The 12,984-nt window shown below is 36.8% G+C and overlaps 1 protein-coding gene across 2 annotated transcripts; it reads left to right on the forward strand.

Annotated features, from left to right (window-relative positions):
* LOC110911922 (G2/mitotic-specific cyclin-1) lies at nucleotides 1-5,008 on the forward strand. 2 transcript variants are annotated; one of them, XM_022156576.2, is made up of 10 exons: nucleotides 1-158; nucleotides 283-406; nucleotides 2,501-2,557; nucleotides 2,639-2,684; nucleotides 2,777-2,854; nucleotides 2,942-3,064; nucleotides 3,156-3,248; nucleotides 3,320-3,541; nucleotides 4,293-4,570; nucleotides 4,666-5,008. In XM_022156576.2, exons 1-10 carry the CDS (start codon nucleotides 116-118, stop codon nucleotides 4,811-4,813), a joined length of 1,212 nt encoding a protein of 403 aa, XP_022012268.1. In that variant the 5' UTR covers nucleotides 1-115; the 3' UTR covers nucleotides 4,814-5,008. The 2 variants fall into 2 exon arrangements, with proteins under 2 accessions (XP_022012268.1, XP_022012269.1); XM_022156577.2 differs by lacking the exons at nucleotides 1-158; nucleotides 283-406 and adding an exon at nucleotides 490-1,020.
* The last annotated feature ends 7,976 nt before the right edge of the window (nucleotides 5,009-12,984 follow it).

Here is a 12,984-nt window from a genome sequence, read left to right on the forward strand (position 1 = left end):
AAGCTAACTTCTATTGATTACCCCTATTAATATTTAATACACACCAAAGGTGTAAATATTTCAAGATTTCTTTAATTTTGATAGATTGTAATCTGGGTTTCCATTCTTTCAATCAATGGAGATTTCAGTTAATAGCAACAGACCTGCAAACCGCCAAGGTAAAATCTAATCTTTGAATTTGAAAACCCTGAATGTTGAATATGTAAATAACTACTGTATTGTATATGATCTGGGTTCTTTTTTATTCTTTGTTTTGAGTACAATTTGTGTTCTTGTTTAAAGGCGAGAAGAAGATGGCTACTACGGTTAAGATTCGTGGCGATAACCGAAGAATTTTGGGTGATGTTAATGTGGGAATAGGAGCTCAGACTCACCCTCGTGTTCTCAACAAGAAAGCTTTATCACGGTATGTATTAATTTTATATGCGTTAGTGAATTTTATCACCCAACCCCCCCCCCCCCCCCCCCCCCCCCTGATGCCCGGTGCCCGGCATCTTTAACTTAACACTTAATATAACTGAGTTTGTTTGTTTGTTTTTTTTATCCTCTGTGGCCAATTTTTTATGTCATGTCACCTCTAACCCACAACCACAACCACCATCGAATCATTCTGAAAATAGATACTGTGAACCACAACCGACTTGGTTTCAACAACAACATCCGATTACCCAAATCGAAACATTGTCTCCACCGCTGATTGATTCTGTAGATGAGTCACAGACTGGTTGCTTCAAGACATCCAACACTACAGCCACCGCCTCTTTCCGGCCGGCCACCACCGCTGCTGCCACAACACCACCATCTAATCACAACGGGTTGCTTCAAGACATCCTGCGACGGCTACCTTCGCGCGCGCTCTCTCTCTCTCTCTCACCGCCGACTCTCAAGAAAATCATCGTCTTTGCCTGGTCTCATCTAGGATGGATGGGTTTGAAGATTTGCCGAAATTCCTAAATTCTGACGAGTCTCCGGTTGAACACAGAAGAGCGACAGAGAAGAAATTTTATCGTAACAGAATGGGTAAAAGTCTAAGCGATGTTTCTGGTTCGATGTTTATACCCAACTTGATTCGAAACGCGACATGATTGAATTGGGTGTTCTAAAACGAAATTGATTAAATTTTGGGTTTCAAACAGAAACACGATTAATGCCCCACCTTTGGGCTTGGCCACGTGTCATCCTAGTCAGCAAAGAGCCGTTTTGAAAAATGGGCGTAGTGGGATAATGCTCCCACACTTGGGCGTTGTTCGACACGTAGCACCGCCTTAATTAACCAATTATTTTTTTTTTTTAATTTTTAAAAGAAAAAACGTTCATTGGCCAGCAATCCTTCTCTCAGGCATCTTTTTAAAACGCTTCGGCATTTTTTTGGTCGAAAAACGCGCATGGGGGCGGAGATTCCGGCGTGCTCCGGCGTTATCATCCCAAAAAAGGCCCAATTTTGAACGATTACGGATGGTCTAACAGTGTTAGTGTTCTATTAACAAAGTGGTGCCAGCACAAACTGAAAGTCAAATCGGAGGTGCCGGACGTCAAAATGTTAGTTGGGGGTGGTAGTGGCCAATGGTAGATAGTTGGGGGTGATAAAATCTAATAACCCATTTTATATACATACAAAAGCGGAATATCCCCCATTGACCCAAACAAATTACGATTTTACCCCGGCTTAGAGTTACGATTTTCCCCGGTTTAAAATTACAGTCTTCCCGTCTTTGTAGATTTTGACAACTTAGGATTTTGTCCCCACTTTAAAATTACAATCTTGCCATCGTTGTAACTTTTGATAAATTACCTTTTTACCCGAGTCAAACTTACAATCAGTGGCGGAGCTTGACCAAAAATTTCGAGGGGGCGTAAAGTGATGGGACCTAAATTTTTTTTCCTATCGTTATGTTTTGGGTCGGGTCGGGTTGGTTATTCGATACAAGTCGGGTCAAATAATAATAGTTCCAAATAAAACAAAGTGTATATTTACCAAACTACCCATCATTTATATACAAAGTTTATAAATATTTAGGATATACAATTTAGGAAAAATAATCGGGGGTGATCCTATATAATTTTAAAATTTTCGGACGAAAATCGGAACTTATACACTTCTAACCGAAACATTGGGGTGGGCGGGTGCACCCCCAGCCACCCACTATACTTCGCCCCTGCTTACAATTCCCCCCACCCCCAGTTCAAAATTACTGTCTTGCAATCGTTTTCGTTTTTCTTTTCTTTTTTTTCTTTTTTTTTTTTTTTTTTTTTTTTGCAAACCTAAGGTAGTGTTTTGTTTTAACTGGTTGACTTAATGTAATTTTTATTCGCTAGCGCTCGCTCATTGGTCATGACAAATTACAATTTTATCTCAGTTTAAAATTACAGTGTTCTCATCATTTTAGTTTTTTTCTAGCAAAACTATGATAATGTTTGTTTTAATTGGCAAAGAAATGGACGTAAACTAGTTTAATATAACTTACAAAATTTTGTTATATTTACTGTTTTTAATCTTTAGAAGGAATGATTACAAGGAAAACAGTGTTATGAGTCAAGTTCACAGACCACTCACAGGGTAAGTTTTACATTTTTTTTTTGAAAAAAAATTAAGTTTTGTTTATGATTAAGATTACTGAAATATTTGTTTATAATAAAGGGGTATGGCTGCTAAGGTTGTCAACAAGAAAAAGAGTTTGCCTGAGGTACTATTTTCACTACATACCCATGAAGATTTTTGTTTAAAAATATATACTGTATATTTTGTAAAAATTGGTTCTTTATTTGTTGAAATCAGGTGATTTTTAAACCGAATCAATCAACGAAGAGTATTGAGATCTTTGAAGATGAGGAGGAGGATCAAACCATTCCCATGGTACTGATCTTTCTTTCAAGATTATGTCCAGAATTCATAGTTAATTAATATTATATTATTTTGGATTTGATACATAAACTGTGACAGGAGATTGAGACGGATGACTTCTTTGAAGAACCTGTTGTTGATATCGACGTTTCTGACACCAAGAATCCGCTTGCTGTTGTCGAATATGTTGATGACATCTACGCTAACTATCGAAAAATGGAGGTAAAATTTTCGAATCTTGATGTATTTTTACAGTATAATTAGAGGCACCCACCCACATGATCTTGATTAAGTTTTGTTCAATGTATTGCAGAGTTATGGCATGGTTTCACCGAACTATATGTTAACACAACAATCTGATATCAATGAGAAGATGAGAGCCATGCTAATTGACTGGCTCATTGAGGTACCTTCAAAGATTTTTTTTTCTTTTTTTTCTTTTATTAACTGCTAACACAAGATTTGAAATTAAATCAGGTGCACTACCTGTGTCACTTTCAAGATGAGACGTTGTTCTTGACGGTTAACATCATAGACAGGTTCTTGGCTAAGCAAAGTGTGTCTAGAAAGAAGCTGCAACTGGTTGGTATGGTGGCAATGTTGTTGGCTTGTAAATATGTGGGGATTTCAGTCCCTGTTGTTGGTGATTTGATTTATATTTCAGCTAAAGCTTACTCCAGAAGTGAAATACTCGAAATGGTAAATATTACTATATTTTCTTGATTTTGGTCTTTTTTTTTGTTTGTACATGATTCTAGTACATGATTCTAGTTACGGGTGGGAATTTCTGACACGGTACAAAAAGAAACAAGTTTTGGGTTGGCATATCTAACCTGTTTTAAATATGGGTCGTGTTCGGTTTACTTGTTTACCTGTTTAGTTAAACAAGTCGACCCACTAACTCATTCATGACCCATTTAAACCAATTTCTTACAACCCAAATTACATGTTTACAACCTGATTATTACCCGCCAACCCGTTTGACACTTTTAGTTAAATGAGTTAAATGGTTTGTGTTCGGGTTACACTAAATTAAGTGTGTGCGGTTTAGAGTTGACTTTTTTGACATGAATAAAAAATGGGTCATGGTCGGGTTACACGATTTTAAATGTGCACCGTTTAGGGTTGATTTTTTGACATGAATATAACATAGGTCGTGTTCGGATTGGACAGTTCACCCCGCCAACCCAACACCATTGACACCCCTAATTATTTTGTTGATTTGTGTTTTTTATATACTATTTTTTGTTGATTTTGGTCTTAATTTTTTACATGATTCTCTGTATACTTTTGTCCTTTTTTCATGGTTTTTTTTTTTTTTTTGTTAATTTTGGCCTTTTTTATATAATTTATTTGTTAAGTTTGGTTTTTTTTTTTTTTGTATGATTTGTTTTTGTTAATTTTGATCTTGTTAGTATCTAAACATATGAATTTTTGTGTTTTTTTTCAGGAAAACCTAATGCTGCACACATTAGAGTTCAAAATATCATTTCCAACCCCATATGTTTTCTTGAAAAGATATCTCAAAGCGGGTCAATCAGACTCAAAACTCGACCAATTGTCATCTTTCTTGATGGATCTTTGCCTCGTGGAATACGAGACGGTCAAATTCACTCCATCACTCTTGGCTGCAGCTTGTGTCTACACTGCTCAGTGCAGTCTTTCTGGATTCAAACATTGGTCTAAAACTTGTGAATGGCATACAAAATACTCCAAAGATGAGCTTCTGCAAGCCTTTTAAATCTCCATATTTACATACATTATTAACACATTTATGGACGCGTTTATGAATGTTTTTTTCGGTTTTGGTGACTTTGTTATAGGGAATGCTCGAAGATGATCGTGCGATACCACCAAAGGGCAGCGACCGGGAGATTTACAGCGGTTTATACAAAGTATAACACTTCAGAGTTTAACTATGCTGCAAACTGTGAGCCGGCCATGTTTATTGTAGAGGAGACACAGCAATGAAATTTTGGGGGCTGGTTTTAACAAGTGAGGTATTCTGTAGGGGGTGATTTAGAAAATTATTTTGGCTAACTTTCCTTTGTTTGCCTTTAGGATATACTTAATTATACAGTGTATGGTTGTGCAAATTGTTCATGCTGACTACCAACTGAACTTATGATTTTTTTTAAGCAAATAGCATCTCTCTCGTTTCTGTCACAACTACATATACAAATTCTCATAGTGTCACACAGCAAAATTACATAAAGGGTAATAGTGTCAGGCAGCGCTGTCTGACACCTCCCTATTGGTTCAGCTAAACTATAATTTTGCCCTATTTAAATTTATAGTTTTGTCATTTATTTTGTTTTTCTTTTCTCCTAGTCAAATTACGATTTTACCCTCAGTTTAAATTTACATCTTTGCCATTGTTTTTGTTTGTTTTTCAGTCAAATTACGATTTTGCCCCCAGTGTAAAACTACAGTCATGCCATCGTTTTAGTGGTTTCTTTTACAAAACTGTAGTACCGTTTTGTTTTAATTGGTTGACTCGGTGTAATTTTTATTCGTGTCAGGCGGCTGACTGGCACACGCTTATTTGTCTTGAAAATTACAATTTTGCCCCAAGTTTAAAATTATAGTTTTACATCGTTTTTGTTCTTTTTTAAGCAAAAATATGATAGTGTTTTATTTTAATTGGTTGACTCGATGTAATTTTTTTTGAGATCGTGTTATGAGTAGTATGTACAAGAAATCGAAACACTGACGTACATAATATGTGAGAGAAAAATATTCGACTTAGTGTCCCGCAACGCGGGCGGGGCAAAATGTAGTTGCATAGATTTATATCATAACCTTTTATTTTGATATTAAGTAAATGCAAAGCTTTAACAACCATCTTGTTTTAAGCAGTAAGAAATCAGCCTTTAACAACCACTGAGTTTTGTATTTTACAAAAGAAAATGTGACTTTTTTAAATAAAATAAATCTAATACAGACCAATGGTACCATGACGTAGACGTCCTTTTGCGTTTGTGTTTCCTTTTGCTTTTTTTTTTTTAAACCGCCAACAGAATCAATCACGAGCACTCTCGGATCATTCATCGGACCAAACAGAGTACTCTGAAAGTAACCCGAGTCCACCACCGATTCCGGGGAAAACCCGATAACCCACCCGCCTGTAGGCATGACGGTAAAATTACCGGTAAAACCCGTTTGGCTCAAGGATCAAACCCAGGTTTCCCTGGATCTCCTATCATTGCTCACTAGTGCCTCACTTTGCACCAAATGGGAATTGAACCTACATCTCTCAAGAGAAATGCAAGCTTTCCACCACTTGGCCTAGAGATCATTGGCAATTTCGTTTTGCTTTTGATGAGACATTTCATATTCTACAATGAAAGAGGCACACGACATATAGTCATTGGATTGACCGATTGAGATCTTCACTTTAGATTGTATTAGGGTTTAAAAGTGTACACCAACTTCCTTGTCACATTATACCCATATAATGTCATAGAAACTGTATAGGGAGGCGATAAAAGGTCATATGGGTCGTATGCAGGGGCGGATCCAAGCCCAGCCTAAGGTGGGCGGACGCACCCCCGGAGAAAAAAAAATTTAGTACTAAGTTCTGTCGAAAATCCCGTTCGCACCTCTTGGAATTTTTCGTCCGCACCCCTTGTAATTTTTCGACCGCACCCTTGAAATTTTTCGTCCGCACCCTTAGGTAAAATGTGTTATCAATTTATATTTTAAATTTTTTTTAGTAAACTCTTATTTAAAAAAAAATACTATCTAAATTATATAACTTTTAATACCTAACTAAGTAAACTCAAATACCCATACCTTTACCCACTTATAATTCCTAACTAGCTAGCCCACTAAGTCTTAGCCCATTAACCAAACCCAACAATATTTCAAGCTATAATAAAATAATTAAAGCCCAAAACCTTTAGAAATTCTCTTCCGCTCTCTCTCTCTCTCTTGCGTCACTGCACTGCCAACGAACAACATCACCCAGCGACAACAGTCCAGCAGCCGGCGAACACCATAATCAGCCACCATACCACCGTCGTTTGACACCAAATCTAACCGGAATCCGAACACGGGTAAGTTTCTTTGGTATTTTGATGATTTTGGTTGATATTATAGAAGAAAAAAGAGTAATAAAGTTGTTAAATAGGTTTGAAATTTTGTGTGTTTTGACGTTGTTTATGGTTGTTTAGATGATTTTTAGGGTGATTATGTTTATATATTTTTAGGGTGATTACAACTTACGTTATGATTTCTAGGGCTTGAATAGTTGAAAATTAAAATTAAAATTGAAACATTATGTTATGCAGCGATGAACTTATGTTATATAGAGAAAGAATTGTTTAAGAAATTAGTTTTAGATGATGTTTTGGATAAATTTCAAAAAATGAAAACCCGTAGGGCGTCGACGTTTTAATTATGTTTGTAACAAGGTTTGACATGTTTTTGATGATTATATAATTTAGTTTGATGTTCGTTTGTTTTACATGACCCGACCCGACCCGACCCGATACGAACCGATTTTTTTACTTATATATCTAGGGGCCTAAAATTTTTAAAAATGTTCTGCACCCCCATGGAAAAATTCCTAGGTCCGCCACTAGTCGTATGATCTTGTCGCACACCAGCCATTTCTATGTTAATTCTTACAACATCATATGGCCCGTATAGTTTGTATAAACACTCTCTCATATGACCCTTACACAAGCGATGCATGTCGTTTGATCAATGGCATTAGCCAGTGGCATTTCTTTAGCTTCAATCTTTTGTATTACTTGCTAAGTATGGTTGTTAACTTTGTTAAATAAGATGGCTACTTTTGTAAATTTTTCCTATTTTTATTACGGCATTCATCGAAATTCTTTTGCCCCAAATTCTAATTTTACATATGTCAAACTCCTAGTTTACATTTTCCCCTCCCAAACTACCAAATTCTAAATATCCCATGCAAATACCCAAACAAATCCATGTGGGCTTGTGTTAAAAGAACATGCATCGTCTTTGAACTACATGATCAATTTGGAGAGTAATTCTAACCGGGTCGAGCTGTTCATAACTATTCGAGATCAGCTCATTAAAAAACTTGAATCATACCGAGCTTTAATTATCACGAGCCTTTAATGAGGCTTATTTAATAAACGAGCTCGAGCCCTAGATTCACATACCGAGCTCAACCTGACTAGCGAGTCTAAACGAGCTTTAGTTTATATAATTTTTATTTAATATTATTTATATAATAGCTATTATTACATATGAAATTATGTAACATAATAAAAGAACTAAAATATATTACACTATATCTTAAAGCAAAAAGTCGGTGGCTCTCACATCACAGCCACCACTTTTGATTTTATCTATAAACGATGTTTGAGTATGAAAATTCAAAATGAGAGTTTGATCTGGTGGTTGCTGCTCCTTAGGCTAAACAGGAGGCTAGAGTTCGACTCTTACCCTAACTTTTTTCCTCAACTGGAGCTTTTTCTTAAATGGAATTATTATTTTATGTGACTATACATAATACATACATGTTACTCTTTAGTCTTGATTTATTAAAATTAGAGTAAACTGTCATTTTGGTCCCTATAGTTTGGGCACTTTTGCCATTTTAGTCCAAATCTCAAACTTCTTTTTTCCTCAACTGGAGCTTTTTCTTAAATGGAATTATTATTTTATGTGACTATACATAATACATACATGTTACTCTTTAGTCTTGATTTATTAAAATTAGAGTAAACTGTCATTTTGGTCCCTATAGTTTGGGCACTTTTGCCATTTTAGTCCAAATCTCAAACTTTTTAAATCTGGGTCCTTGTTGTTTCTCTTACCGGAAATTCGTCGAAGCAGAAGCACCACCGCCGCCGCAACGACGGCCACCTTCTTTCTCTCTCATCTCTTCAATCTGTTTGACGGCGGTGGGGGAGGTGTTACAGGGAAGAAGGAGGGGAGGGCGTCGGGGTGTGCTTGTCGGAGAAACAGGATGCCAGAGCGCCGGACTACGGTGTTTGGGTTAGGGTTTGGTGTGGGGTGGGGTGAAGATGATGAAGATGAAGTGATGAACTGCTTTTAAAGGGTAAATGAATATTTAAGTTAATTAATAATATGTTATATTAAATTTAAATGGACAATTTTGCCACCGAATAAAAAGACAAAATAATTAGCTTTTAATAGTCAAATAAGGAGTGATTTGATTTTTGGACTAGAATGACAATAAAAGTGAAACCACAGGGACCTAGATTTAAAAATTTTGAGATTTGGACTAAAATGGCAAAAGTGCCCAAACAACAGAGACCAAAATGGCAGTTTACTCTTAAAATTAATTACTTACTTATAGCTTAATATTTATTTATTAGATTATAAAAAACAAAAGTTGGATCTACACCCCCTATTATTTAAGTTAGTAGGTTAAATATTCCATTCTAATTTTTGGTAACTGATAACTTTGATTCATCAACCTTTTCTGCTTAATAACTTAACGTCTCATTTTCTTTGAATTGCTTTTACGATTTTAGACCATAGTATCTCATAAATTACTATACTTTTTTATATCTATGCCAAACCATGTTAATGTCTAAATTACTTTTACGATTTTACACGGCTATTGAAATTACTGTTACAACTTTACACAACAACGACTGGGACATTCTTTTTTTTTATTTCAAATGGTGTTAATGTCACGAACATACCGTGTGCACAAAGTAAAAAACCGCGTAATGTCACGTGCGGGTTATTACACGTTAATGTCATCATCGTAAATTGTAAGCGTAATGCTTATATATGTTACACCGAGTCAGATTGGATATGTCGAAACACGTGTTTTCATATGGCTAACACATCACATAACGTGCCGCCATAAATAAACAACTAAGGTGCCGCATCCGTAATGTGTGGCATATGCCAGTTTTGACGTACATGTCGGTTTAATTCACGTTTCAACGTAAACGACTCACATTTTGACATAAACTTTTTCCTGAAACAAGTCTGATCAAATATAAAATGTTTTTATACTTATTTTTTACGTTCGTAAACTGTGTTTGATAGCGAGTGGGTTAAATATAATACTTTTTCATTCGACGGCGACCTAACTTTTTTCGAAAACAAGTTGGGTCAAATATACAGTATAAACTTTAGTTATGGTTTAACTTCCGACGACGCCGCAACGCGTGGCGGGTCGAAATCCTAGTTTTATATTATATATGAAAGTTATAATGGTAAATATATACGAAAACAATTACAAAATTATATATAAAATAATTAAATAATAAACAAGCCAAACACGAATTTGTAAAAGTCTCACAAGACAAGCTCAGAATTAAGAAATGAACCTCTAAACAAATCGAACTCAAGCCCTTTCAAGCGTTAGTTGGGTGGGGTGGTAATGACTCAGCATGAATGACAATGGTATTCAGATATCGGTGTATGTAGGGTTTCATCCGAAGCGTATCCTTTTATTTGTTCTTATTACTAGTAAGATTACCCACGCTATGCAACGGGTTTCGTTCAGTATTAGTTCAGTTTGGTATCAGCACTCGGTAGAGAAACAACTGAAACAAATGTGCTAAAAAGAATATCGACACGTGTTTTATATTGATCAAAAAACATAAAAGAAACTTTTCTGGAATGATATCGGTGTGGCACATTAAACCACGAAAAAAATAATGTTCTTGAAACAAAACAAAATAAAACATCTTTAAAACAAGTAACAAACTATTAAACTTTGAGTTTTCTTTAAGTTTTTAGACTAGGTTTTTTTCCTATGTTCACGCACAAGCAACTAACTTTTTATATTTGTTGATATTATGGTTGTAAAAATCGTTAGGCGTTTTATAGTCGGAGTTGATAGTACTCGAGAAGGACTTGGGCCTCAGTAGCCTACCTTGTAGTGATTGCTAGGAGAGTACTCGGTCTCTAAGACTTTGTTTTACAACACTGGTTGATATGGATATGGATTATCAAGTAAAAAGGGAACTCTAAGAAAATGAAATGTAGTTTCTTTTTTGTATGTTTGGGCCTGACAGGAGGAACCAAAAAAAAAAACAAAAATTTACTCAGATCGGAACAAAATCATAGATTGGTATATTATATAATACTCTAATTTTCAACAATTTTGTGCAATGGAAGTTGTACATCTGGCATAGATGATGTTCCAGGCAGTAGGCTGTTGTAGCTTGCTTTATATGTTTTCCAAGCAGGTGCTTATTGTCCAACCACCGCTTCCTTTTCCAAGAGAGATAGGGGAAGACATGTGATAAACCCTAGCTCCACCCTTCCACCGCTTCGACACCGCGCTGGTGTCACAGTCACCGACAACGTCTCAACCCCAACAGTGGCAACGACAATGTTACGTATCTTATATTTATTTTTATTACTATTGTTAAGTCAAGGGATTAGTATGCTATTTTGGTTTAGTTTGGGGTGTCTTATGTAAGTTTCTTATTTATTTATTTGGGGTTACGTATGGAATGGAAATCAAGCATAATTTGAGTCAAATATCTCTCTATCTCTTAGTTTTCTTTCTCCCCAAGGTTTTAACCCTATCAAGGGTAGCAGAGCTCCAGTCCGATTCCTCATCGGAATTCCTTGCCGCCGCCATGACTAACACCCGCAATAATGAAATCGATAACACCCTCAAGTCCCATGGTAAGGCAATCAGCGACATCTAAGCTGCGTTAGCGGCCCTGATGAAGCAACAGGAACAATCTTCGAAGCAGCGGGAAGAGATTTTGAAGGCGGTGCGTGACAAAGCCGTGCAGTCGTCGGGTAGTTCCTTCGGGTCCTTCTCCGGCCCAGATGGTGACTCACGAACATCTAAACCATTCCGTATCGGTAAGATCGATTTCCCTAAATTTTCGGGGGACGATGTTGAGGGGTGGGTCTATCGCTGCGAACATTTTTTTTCGATGGATGACACCCCCGATGACTCGAAATTACGCTGTGCTGCGGTTCACTTGGAAGGCGATGCCCTCCAATGGCACCGTGCCTACTTGAAGACCCGTAATGCCACGGTTGCCGAGGTCCCATGAGCGGACTATGTTCGTTCGATCTCTGCCCGTTTTTCTGATGCAATGTTTGAAGACCCTATGGAAGAGATTGCATCTCTCGTTCAACTTACTGATGACGCCAAGGGTCTACAAGAATATAATTCAGGTTTCAATCGTTTGCTTAACAAGGTTACTGTTAGCGAACTTTATGCCGTTAGCCTATATTTGAAGGGTTTGAAGCCGGAAATAAAAGGGCCGGTAAAGATGTTCAAGCCTCAGACACTATGTGAGGCGTATGGGTTAGCAAGAATTCAAACTATGAACAACACATGCTTGATGAAGCGTTTCAACGCTGTGGAGGATAGGCTGCAACCCGAAGACGTCAAAATAACACCTCCCGTTAATGGTTCAAAACTACCCTTGCTGCCAAGTCCAACAACCGAGCCATCAAGTTCTACATCGGGAATCCTTAGATCGAGGCGTTTGACGAGTGATGAACTTGAGCAAAAAAGAGCAAAGGGGGAATGTTTCTGGTGTACCGAAAGGTTCGTTCCGGGGCACAAATGTAAGAAAAAACAACTTTACATACTTGAAGTGGTAGATGATGAAAAACAAGCAACGGAAGAGGATGAAGACAAGGTTTCTTGAAGTACTTTTTGAGGGCAAAAAGTAGGTTAAGGGGTAAGTATTGTTACGTATCTTATTTTTATTTTTATTACTATTGTTAAGTCAAGGGATTAGTATGCTATTTTGGTTTAGTTTGGGGTGTCTTATGTAAGTTTCTTATTTATTTATTTGGGGTTACGTATGGAATGGAAATCAAGCATAATTTAAGTCAAATATCTCTCTATCTCTTAGTTTTCTTTCTCCCCAAGGTTTTAACCCTATCAGACAAGAAGGGATTCGAGGGTTCAGCACTGATTTGAGGGATTTGAGGTTCCACAAAAGAAGCGAAAGGAAGAGAGAAAGAAAGTGGAATCGGAATTGGTTTCTGGCGTATAGGGTTTCGATTATGAGGTAAAGACTGAGCTTTGCCATCTCAATTCTCAAAGACCAGGTATGTCGTTTAGGTTTTTCTGGTGCGTCGAGGGTTTTTGATGATTTGGTTCTCATTTTTATGAGAAATTGATGTGGGTTGTTAGTTTGATTTGTGGATTGGCTGCGATTTGGGAGATGTTAGGT

Source organism: Helianthus annuus, chromosome 15, assembly GCF_002127325.2.
Source record: "Helianthus annuus cultivar XRQ/B chromosome 15, HanXRQr2.0-SUNRISE, whole genome shotgun sequence".
In the NCBI taxonomy this organism is placed as follows: domain Eukaryota; kingdom Viridiplantae; phylum Streptophyta; class Magnoliopsida; order Asterales; family Asteraceae; genus Helianthus; species Helianthus annuus.

What these genes read in the sequence shown, in the direction of transcription:
- LOC110911922 (XM_022156576.2), top strand. Translation starts at nt 116, where the DNA reads ATGGAGATTTCAGTTAATAGCAACAGACCTGCAAACCGCCAAG. An exon ending in AACAAGAAAGCTTTATCACG is followed by an intron (nt 407 to 2,500) that starts GTATGTATTAAT and finishes TTTAATCTTTAG; the next exon opens with AAGGAATGATTACAAGGAAA. An exon ending in AGGATCAAACCATTCCCATG is followed by an intron (nt 2,855 to 2,941) that starts GTACTGATCTTT and finishes AAACTGTGACAG; the next exon opens with GAGATTGAGACGGATGACTT.